This window comes from Diplotaxodon limnothrissa, linkage group LG15 (assembly GCF_057381915.1).
Source record: "Diplotaxodon limnothrissa isolate DT_005_m linkage group LG15, D_limnothrissa_male_GT1.1, whole genome shotgun sequence".
Classification (NCBI taxonomy): domain Eukaryota; kingdom Metazoa; phylum Chordata; class Actinopteri; order Cichliformes; family Cichlidae; genus Diplotaxodon; species Diplotaxodon limnothrissa.
The window spans coordinates 12,163,066-12,182,778 of record NC_140610.1 but is presented as its reverse complement, the minus strand read 5'-3'; the positions used below and the strand labels follow the sequence as shown (position 1 = coordinate 12,182,778).

Sequence of the window (19,713 nt, the reverse complement as noted above, 5' to 3'; positions counted from 1 at the left end):
CTATCCAATGTACTAAAACTAGCACCAACCACTACTGCACTTCACGGCCGCACCACCGGAACACGCCGTATCATAAACCAAACCTACGGACGTGTTTCGCTCTCGCGTTGCCAGCGTTCAACTGCACCGTGAAGCCAGCATCTGCTTTTCCTTAAATCAACTTCTATTTCATAGCCGGCAAAAGCCAGGACGTCACTGACACCATAAACAAAATAAACAAACCTCGACTTCAATGTACTGGACTAATGGCCGCGTCTTCAGAAGAAATTCTAACGTATTATTGCTACAGAAGCCAGTATTAGACAAAATTAAATGTGGAAGGTAAAGTGGCTGCAACTAGTCCAACGTAGTATGTTATTAGTATCTCGGTAGAAGCAGTTTATTTAACACACTGGAATTCAGCCTCAACTTATGTTGTTAGTATCTTGCGCCAAAAACCAGACACCGACAAATTTACTGTGAAAATACATGTGACTCAGCGAACAGATTAATTTGGAAAGCCCAATATGCACATTTGGTATTTATAATACAACAGGCTGTGCTTACCTTTCTGTTTTAGGCCGGCCTTCTGTTCACTTTGCCCCACGATCTCACCAAAGGCCAAATCTACACCTCCTCAGCACACCAAAGATCCGGGTCACACGGCACCAAGTTGTTGAAATCTCCCAATTCTTTGAATCTTTGGGCTGAAGGAAGGACAATACTCGGTGTATAAATGCTCAATCAACAATCATTTATTTCCATACAATTCAACAGTCAGAGCATTACAACGTCCGGACGGGAGAGATGCTACCAGAGGGTCAGGCACATGTCTCAAAATGGTGACGGGTTGCTCAGCTTTTTATAGTCTCTAGTGGCCCCCAGCTAGTCGTAAAAGCCAAAACATCACATTTTTTCTCTGTTACAGCGCCTAAGTTATGACCTCGGCAGTTGTTTCTCTGCTTTCTGTAAGGTGGGGGTGTGGAATGTGGTCTATCTATCTCCCCTGTCTTTAGACACAGAGTCTCCTGCTTACAACCTTCTCTTCATGATTCAACAATTAAGCATGTCAAGAAAACAGTGTAACACATTCCCAGCAGATCAAGGATACAGAGTGATGCACATTTATCTAATGAACTAATATGTGAATATGTTCTGTTAACTCAAAAGTATAATGAGAACTACACTACATACAGCTCACACACTCTATATTAAAGGGTATAATGTGATCTACAGCAGTATTCTAATTCAACTACTTTGATTACATATATAAGGTAACATATAATAACAGAATAATCTAATACTAATTACAGAATAAAGATGACACTCCTTTATAAAAAGCCTTGTGCTGGTGGGTTCATCATATTTTATACTTTAAAACTGCTTTTATTAACAAGCAAATTGCTCCTTTTCCAGGACATTAGTGGCCTGAGTGGCCTCATCGATGTTTAAATCTTTGTGTAGTACAGGCTAGGTTGCATCATAATGCACAATAGGACACTTGTTCAAGTTGTTTAGCCGTGAAGGTGTAGAGTTTAGGTAGGTGAGGCATCTGGGATGAAGGCGTTGCCTCGACACACAGATTAGTCCAATAAACTGCAGCCATGTAACACTGACTTCACTGGTTTTAGCGTCTGCGTTTTGCAAACTGAAGCTGACTTCACTTTATTCTTTAGAAAGCATGCCAGCCTTGATCTTAAAGGTGGATTTTACTCTCACAAGTACAACGTTTTTCCTCAAATTTCAACTTTATTCTCAAAATGTGACAAGTTGAAAAAGACATCCTCGTCTTTTTCAGATACTGCTACAGTTTACACAGAGCGATATATAATATATTGAGTTATATTTTACAGTCGGATCAGCATAATGGCAGCCAAACAGCTGACAGTATTCTACTGTAAAGCTTATATTCCGTATAACACAGCAGCATGTTTCGCAGTATTTGTTGCAGATTGCAGATGTGACAGAAATGCATCATTAACGAATCTGACAGTGTAGTGAGCGTGTGTGTGTTTGTGTGCCGTGTGTGTTTAACTGAGGGCTCCTCGGGGACCATTAGACTCTCTCACAGTCTCAGGAAACCTCTGAATCTGGAATGTTAATTTCAGTTCAGCTCTGTCTGCTGAGCTGTAGTTCCTGAAATGTTCGAAAGCTGGATGCACATTTACTGTACGGTGTCATTATCGTTGCCTCTAAAGTCTCTTCCCCAGTAGGCCTACCGTGCTTGGTTTCTGAATGGCAGCATGGAGCGCATCCACCTACTCATTTGCTTGCCTGCTTGCTCTCTTGCAATTAGCATCATTCGTTTTCTCTCTCCCGCTAATGCTGCTTGAATGCTGTTATTACTAAACATCATTTGCATAAGCTGCTTTTCCACATGTAACGCTCATTTCTGTCCCTGTCTTACAAACACAGTTTCGGTCCGGGTCCCATTTTGACTGCTCAGTTCTTGTTTGTGTTTTATTCCTGACAAAATGGACACTGACACAGGAATGCGGATGTTCTGCCTCTGTAATAGCTTGGCACCGGTCATTAACGCAGTATGACTGCATCTTTTAAGACGGCACTGAGGTGCGAAGAAAGCTGCAAGCCCGTATTGTGTGCGTCACATGCATTTCTGCATTTGCCTGTCCTGTTCCATTTTAAGGGGACGCTGAGCCGGAATAAATGAAATGTTTAAGGCAGGAATGAGAGACAGAGAGACTGAGAGAGAAGGGTTGTGGTGGGACACATTTAAAGTGTTTTTTCCATCATCTCTAAGGCTCTCATCTCCTCCACATCTCAGGAAGGAAAGCGTGGAGGATGTGGAATTTTGCCTATTGACTTCTCCTTGCGAGTAATTTGGCAAATTGCAGGGTTTCAGCGAAGAGCGATGTTATCTCTGGCAATATAGCACTGAAAACACCGCCAAAATAAACGGGTATATTTGCCATCCAGAACTGTAGATCCAGAAAGGGTTAGGGCTAAATTTCTGATTTATTCTGCTTGGGTGTAACCCATAGTAGCTCTCACTGAGTCAAATCTTTAAAAAAAATATGTTTAAGGTAAAGGAAACTCTTTGGATATCAAGTTTAAGGAGTTAAAATCTTTTTTTCCAATTTGGTGATGGTTTCAAACTGAAATCCAACACTTCAGAAGAGTGCGTTTCATGTACTGCATTCGTGTTTTCACCATCTTAGATTCTCCTCTTTATTGGTGATGTGCTTCATGTTTGCTTTCAAGCAACGGCTTCCTTTTGTTAGACTTCCAGTTTCCAGCAAAGTCGTGACTGATGAATCAGTTCTGAATGCAAAGATTCGAGATAGAGAGAGAAGGTGTGGAAGGCAACACGAGGCCTGGGAGAGAAACCTCCTTCTCACATTATCCTCAGTCTGTGATGTGACCCTCTATTTTCTGACCCCCCTGCTCTAAGGAAAGTTTAGAGTTTCATGAATTAAGGGCAGTATGTTTGTTTGTTAGGAGAACAGGGCTTACAGTACCGCTGGAACAAAAGGCTCGTGTGCTGCTGCTAGTCACCATGGAGATTTTGTTTGGCCTCGAGATGGAGTTGGTATGATCGTCTCGCTGCAGATCTGTCACTCAGTCTGTCAGCGGGGGCTCCACAGAATACAGCACAATAGTCCCTTCTCAGAAAATATGGCTGACATCTGAAAAATTCATCCCAGCAACAACAGTAACAAAGATGGTAATTATAAGATAAGAAAACATTGGCGATGATCATTCAGTAATGGAGCCTGGCTCGCGAACACTTGTGGCTCCGAAAGTATATTCAAGTTGAGTCAGAATTCACGATTACATCTGTTTGTGTTCCACTGTGCAAGGGAGCACAATGAGCTCCATTTGAATATTTATAACACGCCTCTGATGTTAATTGAAAGCAGCCACACTTTGCCAAGGACATCTCCCTCTCTGCAATTGAAGCCCGGTGCTCCCAAAGTGCACAGCGACGGGTGAATGACATTGGAGCGATCAAAAATAGCACTCGGGCTTTGCATCTGGACACAGTTGTCAGATCCAGATTAGTAGAAGCTGAGAAGCTTTCTGCTGCAGACAGCTAACAGTGGACCAACAGAGTAGCGAAAGATGCCACAGAAAATCTGAACCTCCACTCAAAACATCACAGAAAAAAGAAAAGCAATCAATAGCAATGTTTTTTACAACGGTTTGCAATTTAAATAGCAAACATTGTTTTTCCAGCTTTTTAGAATCGCTGCCAGTCGGACTGCCTCAAGTGTTGGACGGTTTCTCAGATGAAATAAGCGACTGGAATTCATCATCCTGGGCTCTGAGTTATTCTCACGTAACGCCGGATAGTGCTCGCCCCAACCCCGGCTGGGTAAAGCAGCGGGCTGAGTAAAAGGAGAGGCAATCGGCAGTGAATTGAAAAAAGAGTAGAAGAAAAAAAAGTCTTTTACCTAAAAGGCCTTTGTGAAGCAAATGGATCCAGACCTACCTCGCTGGCTTAGTTTCCCATAACCTATAAATATTTATTACTTTTACAGTATTTCTTTTCTCATGGGCAGTTAATATGGTACAAAACCATCCCCATAAAATAGTGTATTATGTAAATAAATATTACGTAAGGCTACAGTTTGTCTTTAGGAGAGAATGAGGCTTTTTGCCCTTTCTGTTAACATTTAAAGCAAAAATATTGCATTATTAGATTTTTGGGGTACATGTGGCATAATGATAGTTTTCTAACATGTTACTTGTACAGTTGTACAAGAAAAATCTCAAACTTACACCATCCATCCATCCAGTCGCTTCCGCTTATCCTTTTCAGGGTCGCAGGGGGCGCCGGAGCCTATCCCAGCTTTCATAGGGCGAGCGGCGGGGTACACCCTGGACAGGTCGCCAGTATGTCGCAGGGCTAACACACAGGGACAGACAACCATTTGCGCTCACATTCACTCCCACATTTACACCTATGGGCAATTTGGATTAATCAATTAACCTGCATGTCTTTGGACGGTGGGAGGAAGCCCAAGTAAGTCAAACATACACCTTAATCAAAATGATACTGGTTAATAAGTCCTATAGTTATATAGTAATAATGTAACAAAATATGCTGAGAATGGAAAGAAAAACATCTAAAAGAGCATTCTCCTCGCACTTTAATAGAAATTCTGCATTAACTTTATCAAGTATTCATAAAATATCATTGAGATTTTTGTGATGAGATTTTTTATTGAACTGACGTCTCTTGGCAGTAAAAAGCAAACGCTATTTTTTCCCAGCAGTGTTTCCTGTCATTGTGGAGGACAGTGATCTCCCAACTCAAACTGGAGCATGATGAATAAATAAAAGCAGCCTGGATAGGCTTTAAAGGCTTCCCAGCAAACCCAGGGCCTCTGCGTCTCGCTGTTATACCGCCAAGTAGCTAACAAGCCACCACTTCTGTTTTAACTCAGAAGAACGCAGATTGAGAGAAATAAGAGAAAATGAGGAGAATGGAAGAGCGGGGAGACAGAATTTGGTAGACAGAGGAGTAGTGCTTAACTGAGAAGACTAGCGTTGGTGTGATGAGATCTTCATCCGCCTGAACAGTTTCAAATGAATTAAGAGTGTTGTGGGATCGGGATGAAGATGGAGAACTGAGACCTGAAAAAAAAAACAAAGATAGCAGCATTGAAAATGTATAAAACATTTACTTAAATACTGCTCTTAAGAAAATATATGAGACTCTTTTTTTATTTATTGGAATATTTAAATTCATTATGTTTTGACTCAGTGTGTTCACTACTTTCCTACAAGTCATATGTTCACCTTATAACATGTGATGCTGTACTATGCTATCAGTCACCATAACAAAAGTCCTTGTAAGGATAATAAGCTGCTGGGTTATTTGTAACATCTCAGCATGCGTTTTTATGGTATGGTGCGGAGGTATGTTACTAGCCTGTATGTCCATCGGCTTGGTTGTCCTTGAGTTTAGAAATTGTAAAGAGTTTCATGAATAGCTGTTATTTACAGGCTGAGGCGCTTGGGTGCAGTTTATTTCATCAGTTTTCATTTCATTTAGGGGTCTTGAGGTTTTTGGTTGCAGTAGTAGTATACTGCAGTATATACTAGTTCTCCAGTAAGTTCTCCAGCACTCCTGAAGGGCTTTTAAAGTTGTTGTTTTTTTGGGATGTTGACTTCTTTATGACTTCAAAATGCTTTGAATGTCCTTCAAGAAGCCTAAAGTACAATTCCTGAAAACTATTCAAAGAAATGACAAGAACATTTGCCTAGGAGAGTTCAGGCTGTGCTGAAGAACAAAGGTGGTCATACCAACTACTTACTCACAAGCTCGTTAAAATTAGATAAATATGAAAAAGTATATTTTTGCCTTTCCGTGTTTTTCTGATTCAATACAACTTTGTACCCATTTCCCATTTTCAAACCAAAAGAAATGAGGCATTGTAATTACACTATTTCCAATGCTAAGCACAAAAATTGCATTCACTTGTATGTAGATCACTAAATTTAACTGGAGAATGTGCAAAAAGATAAATGACACCAAAATAAGATATAAAAGAGAAACAGTATGAGGTTTAAACCTTGAAAGGGAGAACTTTTGTCCATCATCCTCTGCTACACCCTAAAGGGCTATTAGGGTGGAGAAATTAGGGTTAGTGTAAGGCAAGCATTTAGATTAGCTTGGAAATGCAATATGCCCATAAACACAAATGTTCAAACATGTGGGTTTAACATGACGATGAAACATTAAAAAGACAATTTTATTGACTTTTATTACTTTTAGAACAAATAAACGTTGGCATTTTAAATTTGTGTGAAGCAGACAGATTAAAAGTTTTTTTTTCTATTAACTAACTGAACTTTTTGTACAGAGCAATTAGGAAACTCTTGACTCCCCTATCCCCCCTTCTTCTTTTTAAAGTAACTCTTCTCATTCATCCTCCAGGGGAAACAGTGCATGTGATTAAATCTCTGCCCTGCCAATTAATTCATGCCTTCATAAATATACAAATGTGCTATCAAACTGGAACTAGATCATCCGGCAGAGCGAACAGAGCTCTCGGTCTGCTCTCTGTTGTGTACACTTCTATTAATTATACAGCTGTCGACACACTGTGCTCCTCTAAACAATGCCACACATCATCGAGCCTTAGTATGTTATCAAAATGCGCTCGTCTTAATGCTAAGCATATGCCGTTGAAGGGATAGCAGCTTGCTGACTTTACTCGCCGAGATAAATACTGACTTAGATTTATTAGATTTCAGTAGATTTTTTGGGGAAAGTATGGAATAAAGGGGAAGTGAAATTTTATTATTTTATTCTAAAAGCTTTTATTGATCTGTGAACGTAGGCATACACTCATGGACCACACGATAGAGCGGTGTTTATCAAGTCCTGCCTATAAGATGAGCATCAGTGTAATCTTATATCACTATAACACTGTGAAACCTCTAAGCATCTTAATCTTAGATCCTACAGCTTTTTTCAAATCATTATCTCGATTTTTTTTTCGAGTCTGGCTTCCTGTCAGATTTGGAATTTAGTTCCAAATTCTTTTAATTACTTTTACATAACATCATAACTGATCCAATATAGAAAATCGGCAGCTTATTTTGCCATAATCACTGACTTTGAACTCAAATATTAAGCCCAGTGCCTTCCCAGTTTGTTCTAATTCTTTAACAAATCATGGATGTGGATTAATATTTCTTGGACAGGTTTCCGGTGGCTGCTTTGTAAAGAGACAAAAAGAGATACATGAATAAAGACTCACATCATAACTGCTTAATATCACCATAATGCTATTTACAATGTTGTCCATGGTTCATCTTCAGAATTCGCCCATATGATCACCTCTGAAAGAGTCACATGGATCATTTATGGATGGTGAAATAGACGCTTTTCAGGTATTATTAATAATATTATTTCATCAGCCAAGAATTATTTTTGCAATACTTTATAAACGTGTTAGTCTGTGTTCGTTCTTACTGGCGCTTAGTGGGAAAACTACAAAACTAACACTCTTGAACAACAGCGACTCCTTAATCTGCTTAAACAGGTGTTCCTGTAGTATATCTAACCCAGGTTATGTAATAATGGGCCTTCCGATATGCGGTGTGAACATTGAGGTGACATTAAATCAGATTTGATCCCATTAGGCATCCCTCTGGTGGCCCGAGAGTTTTGATGAGCTGTTTGGAGCCCTGCCAGACGACGCCATCCTGAGAGAGGCGAGCGAGAAAAGAGAATGTCATTTTACCTCATCACAAACTCCACTGTGAGAAACAGTCGAGCACGTCTTCTGCGCGTTGTGCATTATTCATGTCGCGTGTTGAACAGCACTTCTGTCTCTCCATCTATCTCTTCTTCTACGCCCCTCCTGTCTTTTTATCCGCGAACAGTCGGCTTTTCTCTCACATAAAACCTGAAGTGTACTGACCACATTAGGACGCGTTAAATGCAGTTAGCCTCCAACGTATGTGTGACTCGGAACATCGAAATGGAAATCTGCAGGCTAGTGTATGAGTCTTTGTGCCTCTCCCTGTACTACATGTACTGAAATGGAGGGTAAAGGACAAGGACTGTATTCACTTAGACTAAATGAAGTAAACGTGACCAGGACTAATGCAGTTCACATTTCTCCAACTCTTGACTTAATTACAAGGAAGAAAATAATGAGTCGGCTGAATTATGATCTCCAAATATACGACAGAAAATACTGTAAACATGTTGAAACATGTTAGGCAAATATATACTGCAGTAGTTACCCACATAAAACAGATGTTATGTTGTGTTATTTTGCCCACTCACAATTACCTAACACTGTTGCTGTCTTTAGCAATATTAGCTGCATGCAGCAGAGGATTTTTAATGAATTTTGGAGCCTTGGAGAACAACATTCATTAGAAGCTATCAAAAAAATGCTACATAAAGCATACCTTTGTCAACCTATCATGCATTGCAATATGTCAATACAATTGATATCAAATTGATTAATTAATTATGCAAATATGCAAACCTGTTCTTCCTAGATACACCACTCTGACTAAAGCATACTTGAATGGCACTGACTGAGCTGTTCTTAAACAAAAAGAAAAATGACCAGCGATTAAAGTCAGGGAGCCAAACAAGATGAGAAAAGCTTTTCTAACTTTTTTTTTTTTTTACATTTACATTTTCCAAAGCTGCTGAATTGGAATCCATCCATCCATCTTCTTATGTTCATCAGTTTCAGGGTCGTGGTGCTGGAGACTAGCCAAGCTGTCTTGGGGTGAGAGGTGGGAGTACACCTTGGACAGGTTGTCAGTCTATCACGGGGCTCACACATGGAGACAGCCAACCATTCACGCTCATATTCACACCTACAGCCAATTTAGAATTGACACTTAACCTGACATGCATGTTTTTGGACTGTGGGAGGAAGCCAGAGTAAAAGGAGGGAACGCACGCAGTCACGGGGAGAAAAGTCCACAAAGACCTTTTTGTTGTGTTTCAACATCAGGCTTTGGAATGGAGTGCTGTAATGTACAGTACTTCTGGAGGTTTCTTGCCTAAAAATAAACAATTAAAGTAACCTACAGCATGCACATTATTGCAAAGATGGTACTGAGGAATATTAGCATAATATTAAATTATTAACTATCATTTTAAAGTATTTAATATACCTTATTTATCTTCTCATTTCACCTCTTATATAGACTGGCGCTATTATGCCCTTTTCTTATTTGAGCCTTCTTGCCCAAGACTGGGCAGGTTTTTGGACGGGACCATTTATCCAACCCAGAACTCTCAGAACTGTTTGGATTGTGTTGTAAGAAAAGAATTAGTATCAGACTTCAACACGCTATTTTCCCTTAGGCTGTGAAACTTGGGAACTTATCTTGCGCAAGCAACAACAACAGTTAGTTATTTATTCATTAAGTTTTAATTGTTTTTTTATCCCCTGGACTATGAATTTTGTAATTCAAGAGCATACACCCATTGCACAATGCTTCATCATACTGTGCATATAAAATGCCTTTTATTTTTATCAGTATGGTTACACATCACCTGGTGCTGAATGTGCCAGTTGAGTATTCATAGGATTGATTAATCAATCGATTATCATTCCATCATAATTCTTTGAGTTTCCAGCTCCTGGTCAGTAAGTTGATCATGGTGTGGTTTTCTTTTAGGACACAAAGCCTGTAGAGAGGTGATGGGATCGAAAGGTTGGACATTAGGGTCAGCTGGAGCTACTTTAACAACGTCTGGATTACATGGGGTTTATTTTTAGGATGTTTTTTTAGTTCCCTGCTGGCTGAAGGAACCCACGTGGATTTTACCACGAGAAGGGTGGAATAGCTCAACCATAAATTCTCACAAATTAGTTTCAATGTCTCCTTTTTCTTGACTGGCAGTAATTGTTGAGGAAAAGGTCAGAGACTTCGACCTGCACCTACATGAACAGGCACACGTCCTTATCCATCATTCAGCGCATCCTGTGTGTGAGGTGCCTAATTGGTTCCGCGGTGAATCATATCTAATTGGCGTGTAGCTGTCTATAGCGAAGGTACGTTGAATCAGTAGACTGAATCCCACATAAAAGTGTAGAAGAGTGTAAAAGAGAGTAAAAGCTGAAGAGCAGTGCTGCTGGAAGCTTTCAATGGGACAGAGAGAAAGAGCAAGTTCATTGTGGTGTTATTTATCTGTTAATTTGTTTTTTCAGTGTCCCCATCACTGGTGTTTTCCATCTCTCTTAGAGCCCAAATCAAATTAGCTCAGTAGGTTAGAAATTCTTGCGCACAGGGTTACAAAAGTAAACAAACAGGCAAGCTGACTTGATTGTGTAAAGTCTGCATTTATTGTTGAGGCACTATTGCTGAGATGATTACGGTCTTCTTAAATTGAGGCTTGCTGCAGGGGACGTGAGATAAGTCCCCAAGCCGCCATGCTAATTTAGCGCTGCACAAGAGCCGAGGCTGCAGTCTACCTACTTGTGATGGAATATTATTTAAATAAAAGCAACGCCTGACTTAAAGTTTTGACTTGTGCTATGATACTCTTCTGTCATCGTTTTTGCTTTGTTAAAGGATACTTATTCTACAGCCCAAGCAGAGAAATCCATAAGATTTGGACCACTGCTGAAGTTTAACACTGCTTTGTTGCTAGTTAGGCCTCCAGTATTAATAGCATACCAGCCACCATAAGCCTCATTATTTTTCTGTGTCTTTAAAAACACTTTTATTAAGGTAATAAAAATGTTGGGGAGACTGGGGATAGTTGTAACGTGGGTCAGTTGTAACACTTCCAATTTCTCCAATCAGGGCTAAGTTTCAAATGATGTGACTCATCCTGTGCATGCCCAATTCAGTTCTGCTATCACATGTGAAAAATCAGCACATTTTGTCAAAAACAGACAATTTAACACCAAAAAAAGTAATTTGTATGCCAAAAAGTAAGTTTTTCTACTTTATTTCAATTTATAATAGCATTATCTGCTTTGCAGTTAAAGTCATCAAGCTTAAATTATGTTATTTGTATGTCTATGGGGATATATTCTGTGTAGGTCTTTAGTGCTAATGTTTTAGCCGTTAGCTGTAATGTTAGCTAGTTCATGGCTATAGGAGTCTGGGTCAGTTGTAATAATAATGTACGTTACAACTTACCGCACTATTACTTTAACTTATATTAAACAAGTTGGGGCAACGACATCAGCAGAGAGAGGTTCACTGGTCGCTTTTGTATATGCGGTTAATGCCATTGGCAACACAATTCCTCCACTGTTTGTGTTCCCACACATACATTATGCAGACCACTGTATCAGAGATGGACCAGTAGGAAGTACTGGTAGTGGAAATAAATCAGGATGGGTGCAAGAAACAGATTTCCTCATCTTTCTGAAGCACTTTGCAAACCACACCAAGGTAAGCCATGATAAAAAGTAATGTTATTGCGATGCTGGTGAACAACTACATTTTTTCAGCTTCATTGTTATGTTCAAAATTGGTGCAAGAGTTGTAGGTTATAATGCCCACTGAGCCAATGAGGCCAAACTCAAGGAAGACCAACCAAAATTAATGAAATATTCAGTTGCAGAAAATTCCATAATTTGTCTTTTTGGAGGGTTGGAATAAGTTCAAAAGCTAGATTTCTGCATTCTGTCACACACACACACACACACACACACACACACACACACACACACACACACAGAGCTACATAAATGGCTCTAAGTGCATTCATGTGTTGAATAAACAAAGATTACATGTTAATGTTTTGTTAGTACCCTTATTTCATTGTGTTACATTTCACCCCAGGATATGTTACAACTAACCCAGACTATGGGGTCAATTGTAACATTTCACTCTTTGTGTTTGAGGCCATACCATGCAATGGGTAATTGTGCTGCAGAGAAAATAGCTGCACTATTTAATAGCCGAGACATGTAAATACTTTGCATTACATTTTGAATCCACTACCTTAAAAGAGCTCCAATTTACAGACAGAAATGTCAAAAATGTTACAACTATCCCCGGTCTCCCCTACTTTGGCTCTGAGAGAAGTTTCATTGTTAAAAGTTACAGGGATAACAGTGATTTAGCACAGTGCTTCAGTTTAAAGATTTGGTGTAACTAATATCTTTGTGCTTGTGCTAAACACCTATCCTCTCCTGACTAATGTGATTATGATCAAAGCGAACAATCTGTCCTCTCGTACAGTGATACTCAATTTACAGCCTGTAAGACAAATGAGTCCCACCACAGGATGACAGCTGGCCTGTCAACCACTTTCTAATTCATTTTAAAACACAGTCAGACACATCTGCAACTAAAATGCATGTACAGCCTTTGATCACAGTAAAATATTTCCTCACTATATTTGGAGTTAAGGCTCTGTTTTGGGACCCCACCACCTTCGCAGACACATACATATAAAGCTTGAGCAGCAACACGGCTTTTCATAAAAAGACATAGCAGGCAACAGTAGCAAAAGATACAGCGTGATACATGTGATCGGAGAAGAAGAAGAAGCTGGAGTGAAGGTTGCAAGATATCCAGCAACTGTAGGCAGGTTAAAGCAATTTAAATGCTTTTATGAGATTTCCTAGCTGGGTATTCATGGAGCACGTGCAAAGGAATCAGCTGAGCCATCAGCTGATAGGGGCTGACATTAAGATCAGCTGATCTGCTATGCCCTTTGACCTTGTGGCCTACCTGAACTAACCCTATGGTTGATTGATGATGTATGAGTTTGATGATTTATTTTATAGCCTTAATGTGAAACCTTCTACTAAGTTCATGTAGTTCATGTCAGTTGAAAGAAACAGGACACTAAAGTTTACCTTACGATAATATTATTAATAATAGTTCATTTTTTTAATTAAATCAAATTAAATGTAACTTTTTTTACTACTTGGTCTCTGACATCCATCCATTCAGCAAGTGTCTCAAACCCTCGTTGTTTACATCGTGTTGAATGAATGAACAAAGCAGCTTTTGTTAACAGCTTTTTGGGTTTGTCAGTCTGAATTAATAGTTGAGTACTAATTACAATATTCAACAATCCTTTATAAAACAACTATGCACAGAATATCATCAGTGTCTAACAGTACCTCTTATTACTATGATGTTTTGTCCTTCCTCAAATCTTCTTTATCTTCTAGTCTTTTATTGTCCACCCTTTGACCATAAGATCATAGTCTCCTCTTTTTCTTCTGTCTGTCTGTAGCGATGGATGGGCAGACCGTTACGAAGTTGTGGAGGGTTATGAGCAGGAAGCAGAGGGAGGCATCACAATGAAGCTCCAATCAGCGATGGTCAGGTCCTTTGACGACTATTACCTAAAGCTACGTCTGGACAGCAATACCAGGAACCCTTGGTTTCCAGAGTTCTGGCAGTATCGTTTTCAGTGCCGCCTCCCAGGCCATCCCCAGGAAAAGAAGAACTACAAAAAAGTCTGCTCCGGTAGGACATAACAAAATTTTTGACGTTCATAAGTAGGAGTGGATATTTTTCAAACAAATGACTAGTCACAGAGTTTAGTTTTTCAGGCACTGTCTTCTTTTCTTCTGACCATAGGGTTAAATATGATCATGAATATAAGAACAGAACTCGTGAATATTAATAAAACCTGTGATTTATTTTTTCCCCCCTGTGTTTTCCTCCATGAATATTCTCTCCATTTGCTCGCAAAAGGTGATCACGGTAAATTGTGTTCTTGACTTGTTGATAGCTTTTCAACCACAATTCAAAAACTGCTCCAAACAAATCCACCCTGCAGAATGGCATTAAGACGAATTGCATGCTTCTAAATTCAAACGATCAATAAAAATCAACAAGTGGTTTGTGATGACACTCAGAGCTGTAAGGTTATGGACGCTTTTCTACTTTGTATCACACGTTTACAAACCTCTTATGTTCCATAGATCTTCGAGGTGGTAAGTGTATCTTTCTAGACACGATTATTACAACAACTGTCTGAATTTCATCTGCACTTTGTTTGCATTTGACTCCTCCAAGACAGGATGAGTTTGACTGATGCTTTTTTAAACCCAGCGCTCTCTGTAATATCTGCGATTTAGTCAAATAAAGTAGATGGGTAGATGTCTTCATCCTGGCAGGCTTTGAGTGCGAAATTCATCAGTCAAACTCTGATGCAAAGCACTTGCTTGTTTGGTCTGTACGAGGAAAAGGAAAGAAAACAAAAGTTGACATATACGTTGGAAAGCTGCACAAATGAATGGCTCACTCAGCACACGCTGCTGACACAAACACCTGAAAAATATGTTGTATGGTGAGAAGTTGCATCCCTTTCCCCCCCCACTGCGTGTGCATGTTGATATCACAAGCAAAACATATCAGTATTTTAAATGCACTGTCAAAGGAGGCAACAATAAATGTAGTTTTGAAGAGATCATTCCCCCCTCCTTCTGCCAAACACTGTGACTGTGGGACAGTGCCTTTAGATGACTGAAGTACCGCTTGCACAAACAGTGAGGATTTTCCCAGGCACTGGCTGTTCTCCTCATCTGTTTCCTATTGAGCTTTTGGGCATCAATGCTAATATATTTTGTTGCTGCACAAAAAAAGAGTTGTCTTTGTTTCTATATTCTTCATGTGTTCTTCGAATTTCATCATACTTCTAATGCTGTCATTCACACAGAGTAATAAATCTTTTAATACAGCAGCACAAAAAAATAGTTTAAGGAATAGTTGCATTTAAAACTCTTCCTTATGAATGTTTTTTTAATCTTCTGCCCTTTGTGATCAAGGTTAAGAAGAGGGGAAGAGATTGACAGAACTAAAAAAAAATGAATTGAGGTTAACACGGTGATTTGAGTTGTACAGTTAATTTCTCTATCTCTCTTTCTGCCTTGAAGCAGATTTTCTACACTTGCAGTTTGGAATTCTTTCGACTGTTTGACGACCTCTTCTTTCATCTCTAACAGGAAATGAAAGTCTGCAAGAGAACTATGTGCAGGATAGTAAGATGGGCTTTGTCATCAATGCCATCTACGCCATGGCTCATGGCCTTCATGATATGCACAAGGAGCTATGTCCGGGACAGACAGGGCTCTGTGAGGCGATGGAGCCCATTGATGGCAGCAAGCTTCTGGACTACCTGCTCAAAACATCCTTCAGAGGAGTCTCGGGAGAGGAGATTTACTTTGACGAAAATGGAGACACCCCAGGAAGGTAAGAGGAAGAAGAAGCTAATAAAAAATTAAGAAAAGCCAAGAAATGAACATAGAGATTTGATATCACCATCTGGGTCACAAAGTGCATTTCCCCTTCTCCCACTCTCCAACTCATTAGCACACATGTGTGTCCCAGTCTTGAGCATGAGAGGATGTAATTAGTCTGGACTGGAACAGATTTAGTGGATTGTCCACTGCGGCAGTCACTTTCATGTCTTTACAGTCCAACGGACAACATTTGACAGTCAGAAAACACAGCCGTGTCATTCCTCTGTCAGCTGGAGGTTAGGTGCAGCGCATCCTGGTTCAGTATAAAAATGAGGGCACACTGTGCACTGGTATGAGCGCTTGATGTCACATAACAGAGTTGTAAGCAGTTTGCGGCTTCAGATAAGAGGAAAGGCTTAAGCTGTGGAGTTGTTATCATTAAATTACCTTTCACTCTGATTCTCTCCTTTCCCACTCCCTCTCAAATCCTTCCCTTTCTCACTTAATAAGTGTGTTAATACGCAGTCCTCCGTCTCTCCTCAAACATCCAGGTATGACATCATGAATTTACAGAGCGTGGGTGATGATCGCTATGACTACATAAACGTGGGGTCGTGGAGCGAGGGCATCTTGAGCATCGATGACAACAAACTGTGGATGAACAGCAGCGACATGGTTCGCTCAGTCTGTAGTGAGCCCTGTTCCAAAGGACAGATAAAGGTAGGGATTCAGATCCTCCTTAAAGTAAATTCCCATACGAACTCATCCGTATCCTTCTCTGAGATATCACCTCGGCACATTTCACACTCTTCCAGAGCGACCTAATAATCATTTAATGTTTGAGAAAAATGCAAAATTTTTCACGTTTTAGAAGACAAAGAACAATTAAGAAGCCTTTATAGAATTTAGCTGAGGTTTAGTTGACAACCAGAGCTTTATGCGATGACGTAAAGGGCTGTCCTATGGATTTCTCAATCTTGTTTTTACCTCGCCTTAATAAAAATAGACTTAGCAGGATAACTGAGCTGGAAAATACTTTGATCCAGCTTCAGGCACAACAAGAAGTCGGATTCTCTGAGGCTTTACAGGAAAGAATAACTTAACTCTTTGTTGCGATGCATAAAGGTGTTCTTATTTCACAAAGCCGGAAGAACGTAAAGCTTTAAAAGACCCAGACACAGTCCTCTATCAGCTTGAAGGCTGAAAAACTGTAAAGAATACTCCAGTATCATTGCTTTTTAAACACTTCTTAGTTTTATAGACTCTTGTAATACACAGTGCAGCATTCAAAATGTTTGCATTTTCTTCAAGAACTCAATCTGCCTTCTCTGTCTGATAATGAATCCGAGTCAGTCTACTTGCTTGCTACTTTATTAGAGGTACACCGAATGAAGGTGATCCACACTGATTAAATCAATTTTATTAAAACGTGTTAATCTATCACACATCATTTTGTGGCAGAGGGTGAATATTCCTGCTTGTTAGACTGGGACAATATTGGTACAGATACAGGCTGGCTGGAGAATACGATTCATCATTATGATAAAGCACTTATAGACAAATTGTCAGTGTTCAGCACAGGAAATAGTTATTCTCTGTGTATAGGGATCAACTAGAGTTGACCCCTTTTAACAATCCTATTCTTTCTCTTCCTCAAAACACTGGATCAGAAAATCAGAGATTATCATTGTATGCTGATAATACCCTTCTTTGTGTAGGTAGTGCAGTTTCCTCTTTACCACATGTTTCCACTTTTGAGTTGTTCCGCTTATTATGTGAATATAAAATCAAATGGACAGCAATTAAAAGCATTCTGCCCTCCCGTATACCAGAATCTTCACGTTGACGTGTCCTCTTGTACGTCATCCACTGTAACACAAAATTGTCAAGGTAAATACAGGCACATTTGAAACCTAATGTAATTTCCCACACTAACTCAACGCTTTTATATCAATATTTAAAATGGACATACTCACTTGGGTCGATATTTACTCTTTTATGATCCCTTTTGCTTCTTCTGGCTATTTCCAAATTTTAGTATGCACTTCTAGTTCTCTCTCTTGGTTTGATTATGCTCCTTCCGTCTCTTGGAGATGAATAATATGGAATATTTTGCTGCCTCACAGATTGCAGGACCTAGTAATTAAATTTGGAAGGTGTAATTAAATTTCTTTTGCTACTTGCTATACTGGTAACAAAAAAAAGTGCATGCAGATCTTAAAGGGCACAACCATTTGCCATTTTCTAAATTCCAAATGCAGTATGTTTTCTTTGTTGTTTCTGCAGTACAGTTATGGGGAAGTGATGTTTGAGTTTGAAAGAAAGGTCTCTGTGTTTAATGGAATTTTGAGATTTACAAGCAGAATGTAATCTACCGTGATAATCTTTTTTTTCTATCGCAAATTAGGATTAATCATGTGGGCATGCAATGTCCCATCGGGATCAGCACTCCCTACAAACCCATCTTAAAAATGATTTGCCTCATCAGATCAATACTAGGACAAAGTGTGAAAAACTTTGCGTGGACTTCAGCACTCCACCTACTTCGTATGTGTTCATGTGCATGAAGGTTGCGGATGGAAATGGGGGAGGTCAAGTAAAGACATCAATATAATCATTAGGATTAAGCATTGGGGGAACCACAAATGTCTAACTTTCCAATTAATCTCTACTGTAATTAAAAAGAGAAATGTTTTAAGAGCTGAACCGGTGCCCTTACTGTACATCTGTTCCCAGTAAATATGTCATTGATTTTTCTTGCAGTGAATCTTAATCCTTTATTTGCTTAAATCACATGCTGGCAAGAAGGCTGCTGATGCTACACTGTCCTACATTTTTAAATCCTCCTCCCATTACAAATGATTTAAAGAAGGGATAATGAAGGAAAAGAGAAGTCTATGTAAATATGACAAACACGGATAAGTTCTGATGTCACATAAAAAGTTTAGGTTTGCACCATAAACTCACGGGACTTGCGCTCTACCTGAGCGAGGAGATGGACCGTTTGGGACAGTAAGCAATAAAACTGGTTTTGAGCAAAGGCTGAATAAATGCCCTCATTTCCTTCATTTGGGGACAATTGTTTTCAGACTGGCTATGCACCAAGTTGCCTCGAGGGAGGGTGCATCCTCTCTCCTAGCTGCTCATGCTTCCCCCCTCTATCTGCTTTGTTTCGTGCCCCACTTATCACCCTGCTTTACATATCACAGTGCTGGTAACAGCTTCTTTGGGAGCAGAATGTAAAAGCAGCCGGCCTTGTTTTCTAAACACTCTGTCTGGGGCTCAAAAAACGCACAAACAAATCCTCATTTTGATATCCCCTCTGTGCTGATTAATTATTTAGGTTGCTTAAGGTGAGATGTGCTTTTTTTCCACGGCTCAGTGTAGTGACTTGCTACCGAGCTTTCTTTGGCATGTTGTTGACTGTGTGTTGTTTCTCTGCGTGCAGGTGATTAGGAAGGGTGAGGTGAGCTGCTGCTGGATTTGCACCACATGCAAGGATAACGAATATGTCCAGGATGAATTTACCTGCAAGGCGTGTGAGCTGGGATGGTGGCCGGATGATGACCTGGCAGGTAGGAGAAACAAAAACAGAAACTGTGTTTGTTTTTATTACATCGTTCATCCACACTCCTTGTCCATTACCCCTGAAACGGTTCACACTTATTATTTTGCCCATTTCATGCGTTTACCCTTAGCTCAACCACAGTACTTTTAGTGGGGCTGACTCCCCTGTTCTCTCAATAGTCATCTTCCCCCACCGTAAGGCTATTCACACAGCACCTCAGTGTAACAACACCTTTTTCACCATGCAGGTCCTATGCCCTTGCTTTCTTCATTTCCTCAAACCTTAACACCACTCCCTCAAAAAAATGCTGCTGCTCATTTCCTTCCTCTCTGCTCTTGTTGTGACCCGGTGCTTGTTCTGACAGCGATTTATAAAGTTGAGAGGAGCCCTCAATTCCCAGGTGTAAAATCCTATTACTGCCATGAGAGGCTTGAGGATACATTTCAGCAGTCTGTCAAGAAAGAAAAGTTTCCTTCAGTCTCATTACATTTGAAAAATACTAATAGAGAGAGGTAATATGCTATTCACTGAACAAGG

General features: G+C 39.8%; 1 protein-coding gene across 2 annotated transcripts in view; it reads left to right on the top strand.

Moving 5' to 3' along the window:
* grm1a (glutamate receptor, metabotropic 1a) overlaps positions 1–19,713 on the top strand; it is a 41,052-nt gene that overhangs the window by 16,689 nt on the left and 4,650 nt on the right. Inside the window, exons 3-8 of one of the 2 annotated variants that reach the window (XM_085371914.1) lie at positions 13,652–13,887; positions 14,119–14,127; positions 14,349–14,360; positions 15,372–15,618; positions 16,160–16,328; positions 19,057–19,183. In XM_085371914.1, the coding sequence (XP_085228040.1) occupies positions 13,652–13,887; positions 14,119–14,127; positions 14,349–14,360; positions 15,372–15,618; positions 16,160–16,328; positions 19,057–19,183 (800 nt within the window). The remainder of the gene's footprint in view (positions 1–13,651; positions 13,888–14,118; positions 14,128–14,348; positions 14,361–15,371; positions 15,619–16,159; positions 16,329–19,056; positions 19,184–19,713) is intronic. The other variant, XM_085371913.1, reaches the window with a different exon arrangement.